General features: G+C 46.5%; 4 protein-coding genes and 10 non-coding genes across 26 annotated transcripts in view; 3 read left to right on the forward strand and 11 right to left on the reverse strand.

Moving 5' to 3' along the window:
- DARS2 (aspartyl-tRNA synthetase 2, mitochondrial) overlaps window positions 1-11,464 on the forward strand; it is a 30,822-nt gene extending 19,358 nt beyond the window's left edge. For all 5 annotated transcript variants that reach the window (XM_002714994.5, XM_008263801.4, XM_070077139.1 and 2 more), the window contains 6 exons: window positions 671-733; window positions 3,017-3,169; window positions 7,411-7,629; window positions 7,846-7,956; window positions 9,378-9,453; window positions 10,430-11,464. In XM_002714994.5, the coding sequence (XP_002715040.2) occupies window positions 671-733; window positions 3,017-3,169; window positions 7,411-7,629; window positions 7,846-7,956; window positions 9,378-9,453; window positions 10,430-10,638 (831 nt within the window). In that variant the 3' untranslated portion in view covers window positions 10,639-11,464. The remainder of the gene's footprint in view (window positions 1-670; window positions 734-3,016; window positions 3,170-7,410; window positions 7,630-7,845; window positions 7,957-9,377; window positions 9,454-10,429) is intronic.
- LOC108177621 (large ribosomal subunit protein eL21-like) lies at window positions 3,781-6,508 on the forward strand. The gene has a single exon (XM_070077145.1). The coding sequence runs from the start codon at window positions 5,961-5,963 to the stop codon at window positions 6,441-6,443; it is 483 nt and encodes a 160-aa protein (XP_069933246.1). The 5' UTR covers window positions 3,781-5,960; the 3' UTR covers window positions 6,444-6,508.
- Window positions 11,465-13,946: 2,482 nt separating the features above from the next.
- On the reverse strand, window positions 13,947-19,689 carry LOC108177622 (translation initiation factor IF-2). Its single transcript, XM_070076749.1, has 14 exons — window positions 19,680-19,689; window positions 18,202-18,411; window positions 17,522-18,043; window positions 16,957-17,010; window positions 16,743-16,771; window positions 16,518-16,557; window positions 16,202-16,232; window positions 15,863-15,904; window positions 15,567-15,602; window positions 15,079-15,108; window positions 14,845-14,895; window positions 14,421-14,455; window positions 14,190-14,224; window positions 13,947-14,016 (listed from the first exon to the last, which is right to left on the reverse strand). Exons 1-7 carry the CDS (start codon window positions 19,687-19,689, stop codon window positions 16,207-16,209), a joined length of 891 nt encoding a protein of 296 aa, XP_069932850.1. The 3' UTR covers window positions 13,947-14,016; window positions 14,190-14,224; window positions 14,421-14,455; window positions 14,845-14,895; window positions 15,079-15,108; window positions 15,567-15,602; window positions 15,863-15,904; window positions 16,202-16,206.
- On the reverse strand, window positions 14,078-14,154 carry LOC127493817 (small nucleolar RNA SNORD81). Its single transcript, XR_007924356.1, has one exon. It is a non-coding gene; the product is annotated as a small nucleolar RNA SNORD81 (small nucleolar RNA).
- On the reverse strand, window positions 14,304-14,380 carry LOC127493837 (small nucleolar RNA SNORD47). Its single transcript, XR_007924375.1, has one exon. It is a non-coding gene; the product is annotated as a small nucleolar RNA SNORD47 (small nucleolar RNA).
- On the reverse strand, window positions 14,726-14,806 carry LOC127493840 (small nucleolar RNA snR60/Z15/Z230/Z193/J17). Its single transcript, XR_007924378.1, has one exon. It is a non-coding gene; the product is annotated as a small nucleolar RNA snR60/Z15/Z230/Z193/J17 (small nucleolar RNA).
- LOC127493818 (small nucleolar RNA SNORD79) lies at window positions 14,958-15,039 on the reverse strand. The gene has a single exon (XR_007924357.1). It is a non-coding gene; the product is annotated as a small nucleolar RNA SNORD79 (small nucleolar RNA).
- LOC127493867 (small nucleolar RNA SNORD78) lies at window positions 15,676-15,739 on the reverse strand. Its single transcript, XR_007924404.1, has one exon. It is a non-coding gene; the product is annotated as a small nucleolar RNA SNORD78 (small nucleolar RNA).
- On the reverse strand, window positions 15,975-16,035 carry LOC127493839 (small nucleolar RNA SNORD44). The gene has a single exon (XR_007924377.1). It is a non-coding gene; the product is annotated as a small nucleolar RNA SNORD44 (small nucleolar RNA).
- Window positions 16,311-16,378, reverse strand: LOC127493865 (small nucleolar RNA SNORD77). Its single transcript, XR_007924402.1, has one exon. It is a non-coding gene; the product is annotated as a small nucleolar RNA SNORD77 (small nucleolar RNA).
- Window positions 16,620-16,702, reverse strand: LOC127493815 (small nucleolar RNA SNORD24). Its single transcript, XR_007924353.1, has one exon. It is a non-coding gene; the product is annotated as a small nucleolar RNA SNORD24 (small nucleolar RNA).
- On the reverse strand, window positions 16,849-16,909 carry LOC127493871 (small nucleolar RNA SNORD75). The gene has a single exon (XR_007924408.1). It is a non-coding gene; the product is annotated as a small nucleolar RNA SNORD75 (small nucleolar RNA).
- LOC127493838 (small nucleolar RNA SNORD74) lies at window positions 17,248-17,329 on the reverse strand. The gene has a single exon (XR_007924376.1). It is a non-coding gene; the product is annotated as a small nucleolar RNA SNORD74 (small nucleolar RNA).
- The window catches only part of ZBTB37 (zinc finger and BTB domain containing 37), a 53,567-nt gene continuing 50,572 nt past the window's right edge, over window positions 17,684-20,678 (forward strand). For 3 of the 9 annotated variants that reach the window (XM_051856947.2, XM_051856943.2, XM_051856946.2), the window contains exons 1-3: window positions 17,814-17,926; window positions 18,360-18,555; window positions 19,660-20,616. In XM_051856947.2, the coding sequence (XP_051712907.1) occupies window positions 19,688-20,616 (929 nt within the window). In that variant the 5' untranslated portion in view covers window positions 17,814-17,926; window positions 18,360-18,555; window positions 19,660-19,687. Of the gene's footprint in view, window positions 17,927-18,359; window positions 18,556-19,491; window positions 19,580-19,656; window positions 20,617-20,678 lie in introns of those variants that run through there. The other 6 variants (XM_051856944.2, XM_017345625.3, XM_070077142.1 and 3 more) reach the window with 6 other exon arrangements.

The raw sequence follows: 20,678 nt of genomic DNA on the forward strand, positions 1-20,678 counted from the left end.
AGAATCTGAATGTGATTGACCCAAAAGTTGTTTTTGTCTTTCTCAATTCACTTGTAGACTTGTTTTGCACACTTACCCTCTGTATTCTTGTGTGGAATTCAATCACAACTGTTTCCCATGACATCTGTATAACTGGGAAATAGTAAGTCCCATAAGAAGCTTTGAATATTTGTCATCTGGCAGCTGACATTAAATTTTTATGAAATCCGAGCCGGCGCCGTGGCTCAATAGGCTAATCCTCCACCTTGCGGCGCCGGCACACCGGGTTCTAGTCCCGGTCGGGGCACCGGATTCTGTCCCGGTTGCCCCTCTTCCAGGCCAGCTCTCTGCTATGGCCAGGGAGTGCAGTGGAGGATGACCCAGGTGCTTGGGCCCTGCACCCCATGGGAGACCAGGAAAAGCACCTGGATCCTGGCTCCTGCCATCGGATCAGCGCGGTGCGCCGGCTGCAGCGGCGGCCATTGGAGGGTGAACCAACGGCAAAGGAAGACCTTTCTCTCTCTGTCTCTCTCTCACTGTCCACTCTGCCTATCAAAAATAAATTAAAAAAAAAAAAATAAATAAATAAATTTTTATGAAATCCCACAGAATATATTTGTGTCCCATTTGGTATCCTAAACATTTAGGAAACGAGGTGCCCTATTGATGAGTTTACTTTTTCTTTCATCAGAAATACTTGAAAAGAAAAGACATTGAATCCATTAGAAAATTTGCAGTTGACCATTTTAATCAGGTAAGGAGTTAATTAGAGCAGTTTCCTTTTGGGTATTCAAGATTTTTGATAATTAATGGGCTCTCAAGCTATCATTGTTTGTGTGTGTGCATTTGTGTGTGTTTTATTTATTATTATTTATGTTTTTGAAAGAGTATCAGAGAAATAGAAATCTTCCATCCGATGATTGACTCCCCAAATGGCCACCAAGAGCAAGGTGTGGGCCAAGCTGAGACTGGAAGCCAGAACTCCATCCTAGTTTCCCACATGCGTGACAGGGGCCCAAGCACTTAGATTGTCTTCCACTGCCTACCCAGGCACATTAGCAAGGAGTTGGATCTGGTGCTATGGCATAGCTGGTAAAGCCTCCACCTGCAGGGCTGACATCTCATCTGGGCACCGGTTCAAGTCCTGGCTGCTCCACTTCCTGATCCAACTCTCTTCCATGGCCTGGGAAAGCAGCAGCAGAATGCCCAAATCCTTGGGCACCTGCACCCATGTGGGAAACCCAGACAAAGCTCCTGGCTCCTGGTTTAGGATCGGTGCAGCTCCAGCTGGTGCAGCCATTTGGGGAGTGACCCAGTGGATGGAAGACCTCTCTCTCTCTGCCTCTCCTCTCTCTGTGTAACTCTTTCAAATAAATAAATAAATAAATCTTTAAAAAAAGAAGAAGAAGAAGAAGTAGAGCAGCCAGTATTTGAATCAGCACTCTGATAGGGGATGTAGGCATCAAGGAGATGTGGGCATCGCAAGCATTGACTTAACCCGCTATACCACAGCACTGGCTCTACTTTGAGACCCTTGTTACTTTAAATCATTCTTATGTTTTTCTTCTATTCATTTTTAAAGTTAATCTTACCTCTGAGTATAAGTCTTCAGACTTCAACTTAAATGGTCTAACTCAGCATTACTCAGAATGTGACGGCAGGCATTCGGCATAATGGCTGGGACACTATGAGATGCCTGGATCCTATATTGAGTGCCTGGGTTCAAGACTCAGCCCAGTTTCCAGTTCCAGCTTCCTGCTAAGGTGCACGCCAAGAGTCAGCAGATGATGGCTTAAGCCGTCCATGTGGGAGACCAGGATTGTGTTCCAAGTTCCTGGCTTCAGCCTGGCCCTAGATGTTGTGGGTCTTTATAGAAGGAACCAGCAAATGGAACATACACACTCACTCACTCTCTCTCCCCCCTTCTATTTTTTTTAAGATTGATTTATTTCTTTGAATGGCAGAGTTACAGAGAGGCAGAGGCAGAGAGAGAGAAAAGTCTTCCATCTGCTGGTCCACTCCCTAAGTGGCTGCAGCAGCCAGAGCTACGCCGATTCAAAACCAGGAGCTTCCTCCAGGTCTCCTGAGCTATTGTGACTATTTATTTTATTTTTTTAAGATTTATTTATTTAATGTTTATCTTAGACTTTTTTTTCTTAGGATAGATTTATTTATTTGAAAAGAAGAGTGAGAAAGAAAGGGAGAGACAGGGAAAGAGATCTTCCATCCACTTGTTCACTCCCTAAATGACCACAATGACCAGGGCTGACCCAGGCCAAAGCCAGGAGCCTGGAACTCCCTCTGGGTCTTCCGTGTGAATGGCAGGAGCCCAAGTCCTTTGGCCATCTTTCGTTAGCAGTAAGCCTGATAGAAAGCGGAGCATACAGGACTCAAACCTGCACTCCAGATGGGATGCTGGCATTGCAAGTGATGGCTTAACCCTCTGCACCACAACATGGCCCCTTTGTTTTGTTTTGAATGCTGCAGTTTCTTCAGTGTTTGGTAATTTTCGGTTTTGCGCACATACTTAAGGCATGTTCAAAGCTGGCTGGCAGCACAGGATCCTTGGGAGGCCTGTATGAATGGTTAGGTTAATTGTGGGTGCACACAAAGGCCTCCGGCTCTCACACCACACTCATAACCCAAAGCCTGCGTGTGCTAAGCCTCTCCAGGATTCTGCAGGGTAAAAGCAGCTCCTTTTGTTTGTTTGTTTGTTTTAACTTATTTATTTGAGAGGCAGAGAAATCTCGCAACCACTGATTCTCAAACACCTACAACAACCAGAGTGGGGCCAGACCAAAGCCAGGAGACAGTAATTCAATCCAGGTCTCTCCTGTAGGTGGCAGGGTCCCAAGTACTTTAGCAATCACCTGCTGCCTCCTGGGGCACACATCAGCTGGAAAGCTAGATTTGGAAGCAGACAGGACTCAAACCCAGGCACTCCAGTATGGGATGCAGATGTAATTGGTTGGTCAAACACACACTGCTGATTCTACTTCTTAGAAAAATGTGAATAAGTCTTTTTTCTTGATCACAGGAAGTCTTACCTGTATTTCTGAAAACCAGTATAAACTGGAATTCTCCAGTAGCTGAATTGATAATGGAGGAACAAAGATTGGAATTTATCAGACTAATGCAAGTCCAAGAGGATGATGTGATCCTCCTAACTGCTGGAGAGCATCAGAAAGCGGTAAGAAAAATCACCCGTAAATATCTGTGCTCCTGATGTTGAATGATGTCTCTTTTCTCATGAGTATACATGTGTTTGAAACTGTTTAGTAAAATGGAGCTGCTGTGCATAGTTGTTATATTAGCAAATATCTTTCAGTACTTTATAATGAAGTCTATAAAAACACTTTTTTTTTTTAAGATTTATTTATTTATTTGAAAGGCAGAGTTACAGAGAGGCAGAGGCAGAGAGAGAGAGAGAGAGAGTCTTCCATCCGTTGATTCACTCCCCAGATGGCTGCAACAGCTGGAGCTACACTGATCCGAAGCCCGGAGCTTCTTCCAGGTCTCTCATGCGGTACAAAGGCCCAAGGACTTGAGCCATCTTCTACTGCTTTCCCAGGCCGTGGCAGAGAGCTGGATTGGAAGTGGAGCAGCTGGGACTCAAATCAGCACCCATATGGGATGCCGGCACTGCAGGCAGTGGCTTTCCCTGCTCTGCCACAGCACCAGCCCCTGAAATTTTTTCTTGTAACTTCTTACTTCTGTTGACATTATTCACTCAGATTAGATTCTGATTAGATCTGACCGATTAGAGCAGCCACTCAGGCTGTTGGTATGAATTGGCTTTTTTTTTTTTTTTTTTTTTTTTTAGATGTATTTATTTGGAGTTGCAGAAAGAGGTGAGACAAAGACAGAAAAAGAGAAGTCTTCCATCTCCTGGTTCACTCCCCAAATGGCCAGAACTGAGCTGATCCAAAGCCAGGAGCCAGGAGCTTCTTCCAGGTTTCCCATGCAGGTGCAGAGGGCCAAGGATGTGGGCCATCTTCTTCTGCTTTCCCAGGCCATAGTAGAGAGCTAGATTGGAAGTGTAGCAGCTGGGACTTGAACCAGCGCCCATATGGGATGCCGGCACTGCAGGCCAGGGCTTTAACCTGCTGCACCACAGCACTGGCCCCTGTTGGTTTGAATCGTACAACCATGAAAAAATACTGTCGGGTCCAGCGCTGTGGCTTAAGCAGGTTAAGCCTCCACCTGTGATGCTAGCATCCTATATGGGCACCAATTCGAGTTTTAGCTGCTCCACTTCTGATCTAGCTCCCTGCTAATGGCCTGGGAAAGTAATGGAAGATGGCCTAGGTGCTTGGTCCCCTGTACCCATGTGGGAGACCCAAAAGAAGCTCCTGGCTTCAGCCTGACACAGCCCCGGCCATTACAGCCATTTGGGGAGTGAAACATCGGAGGAAACCCCACCCCCCTCTCTCTGTAACTCTACCTTTCAAATAAATAAAAAATGAATCTTTTTTAGACTGTTTTGTGCATGACGTATTCCTGAAACTGTGGAGGGAAAGATTGGGGGCTGCAGAGATGGCAGACTCCCCTGCAGCAGCCTGCGCAGGGCAAGTCGTGTTTCCTGGAAGCAGCAGCTGTAGTGTGAGCACTGCTAGCGCTGGCTGAGTCGCCATCCTCAGGGCCCACGTGAGTTAGCCTGAAGGGTCTTTAAAATAGACAGAAGTGTAAAGGCCACACTTCATACAAGTTCATTCTTTCATTATGCTGTACAGTTTCTTTGGAGTGATAGTAGTAATGAGTACTTTATGAAGTTCATGCTTCCAATTTTTATTTGTACTTTTGATAATTTCTTCTAAAGGAAGAGATTCAGAGTGCAGCTTCAAAGCTAAATGGAGTCCACTGTCTTCCCCTTCCCCTGCAGTAGTAGCGTGAAGAAAGCTCTGTAATTACCAATTTTATTATTATTTCTTAGAAAAGAACTTGGGAGCTTGTATTCTATAATATCCTGCTACAAATTAATTTGGCAGTTAAACCTTTTCTTGGTATGAACCACACATGCTGGTGTTCTTTTCTCAAGGAGATACAGTATAATTCCTATTAAATCTTCCTTGGGAGAAAGCTAAAAACCAAATCTATGGAGAGTAACATTCCTACTCTGAAAATGTCACAGTGAGGGTACCCTATGTGGACATTTAAATGTAAGTTGGAGTGAGCCACAGGGTGACACCCTGTGCATGTCTCTGGGCATGTGTCACTGCTCTGTCTTTTCTCAGGGAAACCCTGTCCTATATTGCACTTTAGTTAGCACTTACTAAACTCTTCTTATTTGTCATTACTGTTCTAAGCACTTTGTATATTAATTCTTTTAATCATCATACCAACCCTTCAAGAGATACTACTGCTATTTTGGATAGCTGCATGTCTTATTGGAGTGCCTTGGTTCCAGTGCCAGCCCTACTTCAATCCAGCTTCCTGCTAATTTACACTCTGGGAGGCTGCAGATGATGGCTCAAGTACTTGGGTCTCTGCCACACACATGGGAAGCCCCTGGCTTCAGCCTGGCCCAGTCTCAGGGGTTGCAGGCATTTGGGAGTGAACCAGCAGATAGAAGATCTCTTCCTTTCTCTGTCTTTCAAATAAATAAATAAAAATAATTTTAAAGATAGATAAGAAAACTCAGGGCCAGCATTGTAGCATAGCACGTTAAGCCACTGCCTGCGATGCCAGCATCCCGTGTGGGCATCAGTTCATGTCCCATCTGCTCCGCGTCCAATCTGGCTGCCTGCTCATGGCTTGGGAAAAGCAGTGGGAAATGGCCTAAGTGTCTTGGCCTCTGCCTCCATGTGGGAAGCCCAGATGAAGTCCTAGCTTCTGGCTTCTGCCTGACCTAGCCAGTGAACAGAGACATTCTCTCTCTTTGTCTCTCCCTCTCTAACTCTTTTAAATAAATAAATAAGTCTTAAAAAAATAAAAAACAGTTCGCGTGGCTCCCGGCCCTTGAGAGTTCTTAATTCGCCAAGATGACGAACACAAAGGGAAAGAGGCGAGGTACCCCGTACATGTTCTCCAGGCCTTTCAGAAAACATGGAGTTGTTCCTTTGGCCACATACATGCGCATTTACAAGAAAGGTGACATTGTGGACATCAAGGGAATGGGTACTGTTCAAAAAGGAATGCCCCATAAATGTTACCATGGAAAAACTGGAAGAGTCTACAATGTTACCCAGCATGCTGTTGGCATTGTTGTAAACAAACAAGTGAAGGGCAAGATTCTTGCCAAGAGAATAAATGTGCGTATTGAACACATTAAGCACTCCAAGAGCCGAGATAGCTTCTTGAAACGTGTGAAGGAAAATGATCAGAAGAAGAAGGAAGCCAAAGAGAAGGGTACCTGGGTTCAACTAAAGCGTCAGCCTGCTCCACCCAGAGAAGCCCACTTTGTCAGAACCAATGGAAAGGAGCCTGAGTTGCTGGAACCCATTCCTTATGAATTCATGGCATGATAAATGTAAGATAAATAAATAAGACCTAATTGATTAAAAAAAATAATAATAAAAAAAATAAAAAACAGAAACACAGAGATTAAAACTTTACAGGTATTAAAGAATCCAGATTTCTTATTTAAAAGGCAGTGTGAAAGGGACAGAGATAGGGACAAAGAGAGAGATCGATCTTCCATCCATTTCTTAACTCCCCAGATGCCCACAACATCTGGAGCAAGGCCAGGCCAAAGCCAGGAGCCTGGAGCTCCATCCAGATCTCCCGTGTGGGTGGTGGGGGTGCCAGGGCCTGAGCCATCACTTGCTGCCTCCCAGACACATTAGCAGGGAGCTGGAAGGGCAGCAAGAGAGCGGGGACTCAGAGCACTCCAGTGTGATGTGCACACCCCAGGGAGCGGGGACTCAGCACTCCAGTGTGACGTGCACACCCCAGGTGGTAGCTTAACCACTGTACCACAGCACCTGCCCCAAAGAGCCAGGTTTCTAGCCCATGAAGTCAGGTTCCAAAATTCATAGTCTTAAATTAACTTCTAGTCCAAGTCACCCCTAAAAAACCGCCAGTGTTTGCTTCACAATCACGATGTGTCAGGCAGTCATCAGACCTCACCCAAGCCTTCAAGAGCAGTGAGCAATGACAGCTGCCACTTGCACACTTTGTCTGATGCTGCCCCTCGTGTGCCACGCCTCTCACACTTTAGTCCCCATGTTACGGAAAAGGGTGTAGAGAAGTTACTAAGGGGCTAAGCTGAGATTTGGACTCAGGTCTGTGACGCTCCAATACCTGTGCTGTTAATCACTGACTCTTGCCAGGCACTCACCCAGGAGGCTGTCATCCTCAGACAGGCAGTGTCTCACCTGTTAACTGGCTAATCCTTCATCAGAGAACGGCCTGGCCTCAGAATCCAGGTTGTGGCATTCACTGCCTACTCCATCAAGAGGCTAACCCAGTATTTTTGTCTTCTATCTGCAGTGTTCTTTGTTGGGAAAACTGCGACTGGAATGTGCTGACCTTCTAGAAAAAAAAGGAGTAGTACTCCGTGACCCGGCTCTGTTCTCTTTCCTTTGGGTGGTGGATTTCCCACTCTTCCTTCCCAAGGAGGACAATCCCAGAGAGCTGGAGTCAGCCCACCACCCATTTACTGCTCCTCACCCCAGTGACATCCACCTCCTCTACACTGAGCCCGAAAAGGTACCACTTCTGTACTTCTGAATAAAAGAAATGTGTAAGTATGAATAAAGGCAAAGAACTTAAGATTTCAGTCTTGAGAGGTAGGCCTCAGTTCTGGAAGCCCCAAGAGGAACTGTAAGGCAGAAGTTCACACATGGTCTCCGTGTAGGCTACAGGGTCTAAGCTTTAGAATAGAAAACCGGAAATCTTCTCTAACATGAAGACTGAATTTTCTAGGTCCGGAGCCAGCACTATGACTTGGTGTTAAATGGCAGTGAAATAGGAGGTGGTTCTATCCGAATTCACAATGCAGAGCTGCAGCATTACGTCTTGGCAACGTTGCTAAAGGTAACAGACATGAAACCTGGCCTCATCGTCTTACCAGAGTATTTTGTCGGTTTTGCTAAACACTTGTTATGAATGGAGAATTCTTTAGGGTCAGCTTCTCTCTCTGTAGGACTGATACGCATGGCAGTTAGTGCTTGCTGTATGCCACTCTTTAAGTACTTTATATGCATTGACAGTCAATCCTCACCATTGATTTGAGTCAGATTCTGCTCGTTTTAAAGATGAGAAACTGAGGCAGACCAATCAGCTTGCCCAGAGTCACACAGCTAAGCAAGCAGAGGCAAGATCAGTCCAGCCCCAGCCACTGACCTCTGCACTTCTCAGAAAGTCGCTTTCAGAAACTGGAAATGTAAGATTTAAAAGGATTTGGTATCACTTCGTAGGTTACTGCATTTGCTCTATTATGGTGTGTTTTAGTGACAGAAAGTGGGGGTAATTGGGATTTTACAAAGAAAGAGAAGAGTCCCAGAGATGCAGACCCGCCAGTGTGTAGTTTGCTGGTGCTTGTCTAGAAAGCTAGGGTTGGCTCCAGAAAAGAAAAGGTCACTGTGTGGGATTCACTAACGTGTGTGAGGTAGGATGGGACAACCTTGTGTGTGTGTGTGCGTGGTACCAGAGCACTCAAAACATTCGGCTCCTCCTTTAGCTTAGTGGCACTGGGATTTGTTAACTTGTCTTCTGCTGTACCAGAGCCTCCAGTCAGGGGCTTCTAGCCTCTCATTTGTCAAACTCCCAGAACAGTCAGCAGAAGTCTCTCGCTTTTTCCCTACTCACTGGTGGCTCTCTGCCCCAGTGCACACTGGAATACAGTACCTAGAAGGCATTCAGACAGCGCAGTGATGCCTTGGTCCCACACCAGACTATCATACAAACTTAAAGTGTGAGGTGTTGGCATGTTTCTTTGAAGCTGCCATCCTGCTCCTGATTTGTAGCCTGGTTGGAGAACCAGTTCCACAGATTTTCAACATCTGCAAACTAGCTGCCCCACCAGTTAGTTACCAACTCCACTGCCTGTTCTTGGCACTCGCTCTCTCCTACCTCCCAGCAGTATTTATTTGGCCCTGTTGCCCCTGGTCCCTGTAATAGGACATTGTCCTGCTTTTCATCTTGCCTTTCTGAGCCCATAATCTTCACCTCCTTGATGGGTCTTTCTCTAAGTTTGCATTATCACTACAGTAATTGCTGTATGTACTAAGCACCAAGAATTTTTCTACGTTATTAATCATCTGTGACTTGTCTTATTCTGTGCCAAACTGTATACTTCTTGAGCTACTTTTTAAAATTTTCCCAGTGCACTATTAAATCATGTTGAGATTTTTTTCCAATTCAACCTTGTTTTTCTTTAGTACTTAAGACTAGTGTACAGCAGCACTTAGTCACCTTCAATGTATATTTAAATTGAATTGTCTTTTGAATTTCAGGAAGATGTGAAATTGCTCTCCCATCTACTCCAGGCTTTAGATTATGGGGCACCCCCTCATGGAGGAATTGCCTTAGGTAAACAACTTGTCCTTTTTGTAAACTAAATTGTATTCCATAGCACTGTCTCAAATTTGTAGTGGTAGAGAGGGGTGGGTGAGTCCAAGGATACTGTGAAAAGTTTGTTTCAATTTCAGTAATATTTTTTAAATACACACACACCTCACCTCTTGTAAAAACAAAACTTAAATGACAATTCACATTTGAAAGAGTTCTTTCAATAAAATAAAGCTTCAGTCTTTAAATCAGTATTGCTCAGATATTTGGAAGCATCATAGACACTCACTGGAGTCTGGTGTATGAAAAGAGGAATAATAGAACCATCTCTTCACATTACTGTGGTTATTCTTTGCTGCTTTTATCAAGCAGGAAGAATGAGTTCTAGGAAGCTCACCTAGATTGTAGCCCCCAACAAGGAGGACTTCCTTTTGTGTTTTTGGAGTTCCTATCTTGTTCAGTCTGTGGTAGGGCCTTTAGTAAGCCCTTGCTAAGGACTAATTACTGTGGCAGTTAGTCACAATAACATGTGAACATTAGTCCTGAGCACTCTTCCAGAATCAGACAGAAAAGAATCAAACAAAATTCTCTAAAAAGATAGGGAACTGAGTTTGGCTATAGCTTGTTAAAGATTCTTTTTTTTTTTTTTTTGAATGGGGCAGGTGCTTGGCCTAGCAGGTAGGACTCTTTTGCAACCCATAGAGTACGTGGATTTGATTCCTAGCTCTGGCTCCTGACTCCATCTTCCTGCTAATGCAGACCTCGGGAGGCAGTAGTAATGGCTCAAGTAATAAGGCTCCTGCCACCCACATCAGAAACCCAGATTGAGTTCCTTGGCTGCCAACCAGGCCCAGGGCCATTACTGGTATTTGAGGAATGGACCATCAGATGGGAGTGCTTTCTCTCTGCATCTCAAATACAACCAAAAAATGTTTTAAAGTTCTCGCGACATTAAATTCCATTTCTCATCTGTTATCTGTTGTATTTTTATTTACAGGGTTAGACAGACTGATGTGCCTTGTCACTGGATCTCCAAGTATCAGAGATGTCATAGCCTTCCCAAAATCCTTTCGAGGACATGACCTCATGAGCAGTGCTCCAGACTGTGTCCCTCCCGAGGACCTGAAGCCCTACCACATCCAAGTCTCCTGGCCAGCAGACTCAGAATCAGAAAAGAATTCATTGAACCTCCATCAAGAAAGTTGAGCTTTGTGTTTTGTCCTCTTTACTTCTCCAAGATTAAAATTAGATCAGAGGTCTCCCAGAGATTGGAGTCAGGTCTTCAGGTGGAAGGAATCCAGACAATTCTTCACATTGAAGAAACAGAAGATGTCTAATTTTGACCTGACAACATGCATCAGTACCTTTTTTAATTTTTTGGTAGGGACTTCATCAAAGTTCCATTTTACTTGGAGAGTTGTGAAAGATGGTTCTTGGTTTGGGAAATATAATGGCTTAGCATTTTCTAATTATGTTTTTCATACCCAGGTATATTATTCACTTAAGACATCAACTAGTCAGTTGATGGAGGGTTCAGTTCACCCAGCTCCATCAATATAATCATATAAATTAAAAGCAACACAATACAAAACATATCACTGAATTGAGAGAAAATCTTGTTTCACCTTGATCTTGTTACACAAACCTCCCCCAGCCTCCCTTCCTGCTTTTGTGACATGCACTGAATACTTGCCCTGGCCACCTCACAGGGATTTTGTTGCCAGAATCAGGGTAGATAACATATGTACAAAATAATGTGAGTGAAAATGCTTTGAAAAACTATGTAAGATACTGTCCATCCATAAATAAATGCAGGTATGTTTTATAGAGATGAAACATCTATAAAGTTTTATGAATAAGTATTCTTTTTCATAAGCATTAATCCCTGAGTAATATTTTTTTCTGAATTGTAATTGAAAATACTAATTTACGTTCAACTAACCTCAAATATATTAAGGGAACACTTAAGCTCATTGGAACTTTGTAAGTTCTAATAGTGCAAGTAAAAACTGTTAATTAAAATGAGGAAAAAGGCCTTCGTGATTAATGAGTTTGAAAATTTTCCTGACCTTTACTTTTGCCTTGACATTCCCTTTGATTTATAAACACAAAATACCAGTTTTATACAAGCAGTCTTCAAAACATTCAAGAAAATGCACATTGTGACTTCAAAATTTTGTTGGCACCAAAATAAACACTCCATTTTCCGTGAACTTTTTAAAAATATCTTCATATCCCTGGTTCACCTCAATATACTATTTCTATCTGATACTAAAAACAGCTCACCTCCAGGTTTAATTTCTGATACTTTATAGGCTACACAGTATGCCCTGCCCTGCCAGAAGCAGCTGGTTTGCATTGGGTGGAGCTTCTCTAACTCCATCCTTTTACTAATTCCCTCATGTCTAAGCGTACTCTGGAGCCAGAACGTCTTTGCTGGCAGGGTTCCTGTGGGGATAAAGGCTGTCTAACTACAGAATTTCTAGACAGGTCCTTTACTGGGTAGGAAGATAATTTTCTGTCTATGCCACATGGCTAGTAGCCACTTTCTAAATACTATATAGTTGACTGTTTAGAACCTGTGACCAAAATACTTTATCCTGGAATCTTCATTTTGTAATTTACAAATACCAAAGGCTGTAGGTACCCAGGAATCCAGAGACCCCAGTCACTTCAGCCATTATTCAGCCTGTCTTCCGACCTGTCAAGAAAAACTTACTCTGCTGCATATGGAAATCTCACTATTCAAGACCAGCAAGGTGGGGTGACTTTAAAATCAAACTATTTACCAATAAAGGTGATGACAACCAGGTTTTTTACCATGCACAAACCTCATACACTGGAAACTGGGCTCATTTCAAACCCAATCTCCCCAGTCCCTAGGATTTATTCAGGATAGGCATCTGGCCCACCAGTTTAAGCAGCTGGCTAGGACGCCTGTGTCCCTCATTGGAGTAGCTGGGTTTGTCTTTGGGTTGTGGCTCCTGATACTAGCTCCCTAACAAATCCTGGGAGGCAGTAGCAATGGGTCAGTTGGCTTCTGCCACCGATGTGGAATACACAGATAGTCCCCAGTTTCTGCTCAGCCCACTCCTAACAGGAGTGAACCAGTGGGAGCATGCTCCGTTTTTTCTATGCTGCAAGTTTTAAAAACAAAATAAGCATTTGCCAGCCACAAACAGATCATTACAGCTTCAACAGATTGGCTATAGCAGACATTTGGCACAGTAGTTGCTTCTTGGGATACCCACATCCCACCTTGGGAGTGCTTGGGTTGAAGCCCTCATTGTAGCCAACTGCTAACACAGTCGGTGGAAGCAGTTACCACCTACACTGGTAAAAAGTGAACTCTGGGATCACGACAGCAAGGCCTAGTCCTGATGACCCATTTCTGACAGGCAGTTAGGCAGTTCCGTTGGTTCACCACCACCCCAAAATGGCTACTGTGGCCAGCATGCCATGCAGATCTGAAGCCAGGAGCCAGGTGCTTCCTCCTGGTCTTCCATGCAGGTTCAGGGCCCAAGGACCTGGGCCATCCTCCTCTGGAGCTGGCCTGGAAGAGGAGCAACCCGAACTAGAACCCAGGATGCCAGCGAGGAAGATTAGTGAGCTGCGGCGCCCCTCCGCTTTTCACCTAGAGCTTCTACTGCAGCCCAGGTGAATTGGCCTCTTCAACTCCTGCATCCACATTGGAGCTGCCTGGCATCCTATCCTGCTTAGGCACCTGAACCAGCAGACCTATTTGCTATTGAGTCAACATTTAGCTTGGAAGATGTGCCAAATGTTTTATGCTATCAAGTTGACTTGAATTCCCCTCTTTGCCACTCATGCCTAACTCATGCAAAGGCTGCTGTCAATGATAAATTCCAAGAACCACTTCAGAGCTAACCAAGTATGTATCTAAATATATAAACTCTAGTTATGTGGAATTCTCAAAACTTAGCAGACTCACGCTTTCAACTCCTCCACTTCTCTACCACTTTAAATGATTAATGACTTTAAGATTTACTAATTTACCTGAAAGGTAGTTTGAGGGATAAAGTTCCAAGTTAGTTCACTACCAAGTCAACAGCCAGGATAAGCCTGGCTGAATCAGCAGCCAGGAACCCCACGCCTTGGCCTCTTGCCTTCCAGCAGCTGTAGCACAGCAAGCTAAGCCTCTGCCTGCTCCTCTTTCCTCTGGGAAAGCAGTGCACCCACAGTGGGAGACAGATTCTCTCCCACTCTTGTCCCCAAACAAAAATGACATAGCTGTCACCTCAATAAGTAACTCAAGGAGGCACAACAGTGTGTTTTTGGACAGCATAGAAGATGCTGGTTCAGGTTCTGTATATCCCAAGTCAAGTGTTTGGCTTCCATTCTCAGGTCATGCTCCCAAGTCCTATCCATAGAGGCTAATAGTCTCTGGGCTGAAGCACCTTGGTCCCTCTACCTCTCATTTGAGACCCACATTGAGATCACCTCATGACAGATAAACTTTGCTCCCCCACCCTAATCAAACACATTACTCCAGATGGTTTGTAGAAATTTATTGATATTTCAGAGATGTTTCCTCTTCTATCCCATGAGCACCCAACCAGCTGCCTGCAACAAAGAGCACTTTTAGCCACATTACAAGATTTCAGATTAAATGACTACCGACAAACAGAATATCAGATCTGTTATTTTCAGCAGGTAATCAGTGAGAGAGTTCAAGTTGGGGTGAGATCATCATGTATTCTGGTGTTAAGAATGGTGCTGATATTTCTAATCCTCACCTTTCAAGAGGTGGCATGTCACTGCAGTCAGAGCCCTAAAAGCAAACACATATTAATGTATTAATAGAGATAAAAAAAAAAAACCTTTTTGTGCATGATTCTTGTTTATACAGTAACCTCAGAATCAAAATGGAACGGTTTTCAAGTGATATCATTCTTCTTCATTTGGCAGAATCATTACATCATTGGTTACATTTCAAGTTACCATTCAAATTATTAAAACTGACTTACCCTCATTTCCATGGTTAGAGCACAAGTTTCAGGACCTGTTTCAAAATAGAAAGATAAGTTTACCTTACTCAATTTTCCTAAAAGGTCACATTTTAACTTGACAACGGCTAGATCATTCCATATGGCACAATTTGCTGATTATTTTGTATATATTCCACCCAAAAAATTCTTCAAACTTCAACTAACCTGCGCCAAATGTCAATTCTTAATCCTGACAGTAAAATAAGACATTCAACCAACCCACTAGTGACACAAACCCTATGGTTTAGTAATGGCTAAATTCGTGTTTCAAACAAACTGGTAGCCGGATACATCAGATAGGAGCGAAAGACTTATACTGCTCATCAGTGACAGTCTGCTGAACTATGTTATCATCATCGTATCGGCTTTTAGACTACTTAACAGAACTGGAAGAATGCCATACCTTTGTCTCACGACTTCTTCCTTCAGACTGGAGCAAGCTGACACTTCACACCTGCAGAAATGTAGTTAAATTAGCAGTGGGCAGTAACTGACAGCTATCTGCAAGGTTTCTGCTACTGTTTCAGTTTAAAAGTAGTCTTCAGTCTCTTTCAGAGAGATTCCCATCTGTTTTAACTTAAAGTCATCACTAACAGCATCTTGCTCAAAGAAAATTTAACAGAAATAAAATGCGTACCTTTAAGCAAAAGGTCTCCAAACTCTGCACCTGAAAGTAAGTCATTTCTTTAGACATCATTTCCTAATGGCTGAATTCAGTTAAATGTCTACTACAGTACTTACACTGCTTCCCAAAAGCTTCAGTTCCCAGGAGTAAACAAGGCAACACTCACTGAATATAATAGCACTACATTTTGGGGCCAGCGCTGTGGCATAGTAGGTAAAGCCTCTGCCTATGGCACATCTCATATGGATGCTCCCCTTCTGATCTAGCTCCCTGGCTAATGTGCCTGGGAAAGCAAGCAAAGATGGCCCAAGTGCTGGGGTCCCTGTATCCATACGGGAGACCCACAAGCTCCTGTCTTCAGATTGGCACAGCCATGGCTGTTGCAGCATCTGGGGTTTTTATTGGTGGATAAAAGACCTCTGTCTCCCTTTCTGCTGACTCTGCTTCTCAAAAATTAAAATCCTTAAAAAAATTTCAGATAAGCTATGAGCATTCCTTACCCAGGCATCCATGGACAGTTAACAGGTAACCAGTTCCTAGAACAGAAACATAACTTTCATTAAAATGCTCAGTCTCCTTCAATTCTTCTCAGGCTCATCTGTTACAGGGTTCTTCAGTACAAATTTGTCCACATGCTCACTTCAGATCAGACATTTGATCAGCATCATTACAAAAACCCTGGCTCAGGGCATGCCCAAAGAACATTCCCAAGTCAAAAACAAGCTAGCAGCCCGGCAGTTAAGCATGATCACTTCAGTAACAGCTCACAGTCTACAGCTTTTCATTTAATACTCACCAAAAGAAGTAAAGGCAGGTTCAGAAGAGTTCAGGTCCCCACCTAAGAAGTAAGAGCGAGTTTCAGTGCCGTCAGGGCTAAGTATTCCTCACCCTGAAGCCGACAAATGCCAAGTCAGTTAGAGCTAATTACGACCCTCACATTCAGTCAGTATTTGCTTATCGTCATCCAGGCTGCATTTACAAAGGACAACCTCACTAACGGTAACTGGACACGAATCTAACGTTACTCCATCTACTGCCCATGCTAAGTGCTTCCTGTACCAAGCACACCCTTCAAACGCCATGTGGCTTTGTTTGTCCAGTTACCTGTTCCTACATAGATTCTACTTCCACTTACCATTTTCAACTTCCAACTTCCTTTATTGTGCCTGCAAAAGATTTTAAACAGATTTTAAACTTAGATTAGTGGTAAGTTGTTTATGCTATTAGCAGACACCAACATCTCCAGATACATCAGACTAATGACACGTCTCTTCAGAATGCAATCTGATGAACTATGCAACCATCATAGTATCTGTTTCACCCTCTGCTCCCTTCTACTGCGCATTACCAGGGTGAGCACCCCTCGTGTACAGCATCTATGTAGCCTGGCTATCTAATCCGGTAAAACACGGTGCAGACAGTATGGATTCAAACCACGCAAGGTTCCTCACCTGTGTGACCTCTGGTAGACTGAGGCTTGCTCTTCAAAATCTGGAAGAAACAGCCTCATTAACGTTAGCCACTCTCCGCATTTCCCACACCACTATTTTGTGTGCCTCAGTTACGGTAATGGTGGTTTAAGACTCTCGTCATACCGGCAGTCAAGAGTAGCAAATAAAATGTCATCATTGCGGCACACTCTCTGCTAACCTCTGAGGCAATGTCTGTTTGCTTACCTCCGTACTCCTTCCTCTCTGGCGCGGAACTAGGGAAAAAGAAAAACGGATACAAGGCGATGAGAAACCTCCTTATAACCCCTCCAAACACGCGACTGTTCGAACCAGCCTCAGAACGTCATTTTCAGAAATCCCTTCTGTCCACTACTCTTAAACCATCACAGGCTGATTTATAACAAAACCACCTCCACACGGAAGATCTCCCAACTCTCACCTCGTGCGTCAGGGGCCATCACGCGCCACACCGCATCCGTACGTGGCAGCATGCCTAAGGACAGAATCGGGCACGTGTTCAGAACGCGTCCATTGCCAGTCTGCACGCTGCTGACCGCACACTTCCCTGCCGCGATCCCCCTCCACGGCAGCGGAGGCTGCACCTCAGGAGTCGGGGCGCCAGCGACGACGCCGTGCGGAGCGCGGGCTCCCACGGGGGTCACGTGGGCTGCGCCGCCGGCCTGTCCCGAGCGACCGGCTACGCAACCCCGGCCACTCGGCGGGCTCGCGCGCGCCGCCATCAGAGCCGTTGGCATTCATCAGCGCTCTCAGATGTCCCTACCAACACAGACTTCATCAGAGGCGGCAGGCACGGCAGCCGAGGGCCGTCCGAGGCAGAGCAGGGCGCGCCCGCGCCCCACGCGCAATCCCCCCACACCCTCACCTCGTGGAGCGTACAGACGCACGCAACGAGCACACGAGTCTGGCCAGTTTGTGGCGACGCTAGTCACCAAGAGCTGGAGCCCACGGACCCTGGCCAAAACCCGCTGGAAGGCCGCACTCACCGAACGCCAGAGCCAACGCCAACGCCCAGCCCGGAAAGACTGAGATGGCGCCCGGCCGCCCGTATATAAGCGTTCCGTTCGGTGACGTCACGACGCACGCTCCCATCCTGCGTCGGCTCCGCCCCGCCTCCAGCCCCGCCTCCTGCCCGCCTCCCCGGCCCCGCCCAACCCCGCCGTCGAGGGCGGGGACGCCGCCCGAGGAGCAGGGCGCCCTCCCTCCTCCCGCCGGAGGGAGAGCCGAGAGGGGAGGGGGCGCGAGGGACGGCAGGCGCCGGGGAGGGGGCGGGGGCGGTGGAAGGGTGAGTGATTTCCTTCCGGCACGTCGCCCGCTCCGGGGGAGGGGGCGGGGGGTTTCACTTCCGGGACGGGGTTCCGGCCCATTCCGGCCCACTTCCACCCCCGGAGGTAGGTGCTGCTCCTCGCCGGGGCTCGGGCCCCGCCGCCGCCGCCCCGCCGCCGCCCCCCGGGGCCGCCTCGTCCCGCCCGCGCCGCGGAGCGCTCCCGGGCCCTCCGCCACCGCGCCTCACCTCCCCTCAGGCGCCGGGCGACCTCGCACCTCTCCGGCCCCGGGCCGGGCCGGGCTGCGGACCCGCCCCCTGTCGGCGCCCCTCCCTCAGGACCCCGGGATGGGCGGCCCCCTCCCCCACGGCGCCGCGACACACCCCGCCGCACACACCCACCTCGGGCGGCCGCCCCGGGGCCCGGCGCCGCCCCCTCCGCGCCCGGGGCTGCCCCGGGGTCCTGGGGGACGCCTCGGCCCACGCCTCCTGCCGCGGACGGTGGCCGCTCGAGCGCGGAGTGGCCAACCCCACGCCGTTCCCCGTTCTCCCTCTTGCAGCTCCCAGCCCTCCGGCGCGGACGGTGGAGACAGACTCTCCTCCAGGGGCTTCCTCCTCACTGGGGAGTTGCGGAAAGAGCAGACACAAAAGGCGCTGGTGTAGGCTCCAAAATAAACATCTGCATCCCTGATGGCATCGACCGAGGCTCTTACTGGATTAAAAGTTTCAAAACAAACAGTAACGCTTTGGAAAAAGGTCAGGTCGGCTGGAGTCGGTTCTTGAAAGCAACTTCCCTGGGTACTGGTCAGTGTGTTGTGGGTGCGGGGCGGTGCTGAGCTGTCAGGATGAGTCCCTGAAGTTCTGCGCGTTCCGTGAGACCTCACGGAGTGGCGGACCAGCAAGTGTCCGTTGCACTGAAGTCACCGTCTGCCCGTGGAGATTTAAACGGCTCCCCTTGCTGTTGAAGACTGTTGGCTGGAGGTACAGCCTTAATGTTCCAGCTGGTTTTTAATTAAAAAAAAAAAAAAACGAAAATTTTAAAGTAAAAATTGTGGCCACACACTTGGGAAATGCGCTGTTTTTCCTGTTCTGGTGAGCTAAATTTCCGAATCAGAGTATCACTACCCTGAAAGTATGGGTTTATCGCAACAGAGGCAGATTCAGCTGCCTTTTCCTAACCCTGAGAGTTGGACTTCTGTGTTTTCTGCACCTTGGTCGAGTCCTGACAGTCCTGTGCAGTGTTTCCTCACCTAGAGTTTGCTGCACAGTCATAAAGCGTTTTTGTGGGTGCTCTGACTCGGAAGAGGAGAAATATTGACCTGCATTCATGTGGCGTGTTAATTACTTTATAAAATAATATGCATGACTAATGCAGCATGTAGTGAAATAGCAAGAGATGCCTCATGAACCCGTCAGTGTGTAACTGCATTTATTCCAAAGGCTTATTTCTTTTCTCCTCCAAAGAAAATTTGTAAAGTTGTCATGGGACTTTATGTTCAGTCCGCAAATATTACGATTAATGCTTTAAAACAAACAAGCAAAACCTGTCATCGGTGCTTCCCCCAACCTTGTCCTGCTGAACTTGCATTTTGATGTTTGTACCTTTTATTAAGAAAGTGTGGTCATTGCATGAATTTTTAGGAATCTATCATTTTTTGGTTTTAACGATCTTGCTATGAAATACAGATTTTAAAAGCTGTTGGAATTCTACTTCCACATTTCAGCATCAGGAAGATACTTGCTTTTATTTGGAGAGTTTGAAATTTTACCGAATAGTGCCGTGAGTATGTTTGAATTGGAAGAGCATTGAGGCAGTAAACGTGGAACTGCTCATGAAAACGTGGTTTCCTCTCTCAGCAGGGTTGAATGCCTGCCCTCACCTTCAGGCATGACCATGGAGAAAGGAGGGAACGTACAGTTGGAGATCCCTGACTTCAGCAACTCTGTCCTGAGCCATCTAAACCAGCTGCGCATGCAGGGCCGGCTCTGCGACATCGTGGTCAATGTGCAAGGACAGGCCTTCCGGGCTCACAAAGTGGTCCTGGCCGCCAGCTCCCCCTATTTCCGGGATCACATGTCCTTGAATGAAATGAGTACTGTCTCCCTCTCAGTCATCAAGAACCCTACTGTTTTTGAACAGCTCCTTTCATTCTGTTACACCGGGCGGATATGCCTGCAGTTGGCGGACATCATCAGCTACCTAACTGCTGCCAGTTTCCTGCAGATGCAGCATATCATAGACAAATGCACGCAGATCCTGGAGGGCATTCATTTCAAAATTAACGTGGCTGAGGTTGAAGCAGAATTAAGTCAAACAAGGACAAAGCATCAAGAGAGGCCTCCTGAGTCTCACAGGGTCACACCGAATCTGAACCGCTCCATGAGCCCCAGACATAATACCCCAAAGGGAAACCGGCGAGGCCAGGTCAGTGCCGTGCTGGATATCAGAGAGCTGAGTCCCCCTGGCGAGTCCACCAGTCCTCAGATAATTGAACAGAGTTCTGACGTAGAGAGCCGGGAACCCATTCTTCGGATCAACCGAGCAGGCCAGTGGTATGTGGAGACAGGGGTAGCAGACCGGGGCGGCCGGAGTGATGATGAAGTGAGGGTCCTTGGAGCAGTACACATCAAAACTGAAAATCTGGAGGAGTGGCTGGGGCCTGAGAATCAGCCTTCTGGAGAAGATGGAAGTAGCGCAGAGGAAGTCACAGCCATGGTGATCGACACCACAGGCCACGGTTCTGTAGGACAAGAAACTTACTCGTTAGGATCTTCAGGGGCCAAAGTAGCACGTCCAACCAGCAGTGAAGTTGACAGGTAAGTCTTGTTTTCCCATCTAATGGCTGATGCGCAGATGCTCCTGCAGTGGGCTCTCTGGT

This window comes from Oryctolagus cuniculus, chromosome 7 (genome assembly GCF_964237555.1).
Source record: "Oryctolagus cuniculus chromosome 7, mOryCun1.1, whole genome shotgun sequence".
Lineage (NCBI taxonomy): Eukaryota > Metazoa > Chordata > Mammalia > Lagomorpha > Leporidae > Oryctolagus > Oryctolagus cuniculus.

Bases quoted from the DNA above. Each gene is read 5' to 3' on its own strand.
- LOC108177621 (XM_070077145.1), top strand. From the start codon at position 5,961: ATGACGAACACAAAGGGAAAGAGGCGAGGTACCCCGTACATGTTCTCC.
- LOC108177622 (XM_070076749.1), bottom strand. The intron at 17,011-17,521 runs GTGAGTGCGGCC...TTCTGTCCTTAG, and splicing joins GGCGTTGGCTCTGGCGTTCG to GCATGCTGCCACGTACGGAT. The intron at 16,233-16,517 runs GTGAGGAACCTT...AATCTTTTGCAG, and splicing joins GTCTACCAGAGGTCACACAG to GCACAATAAAGGAAGTTGGA.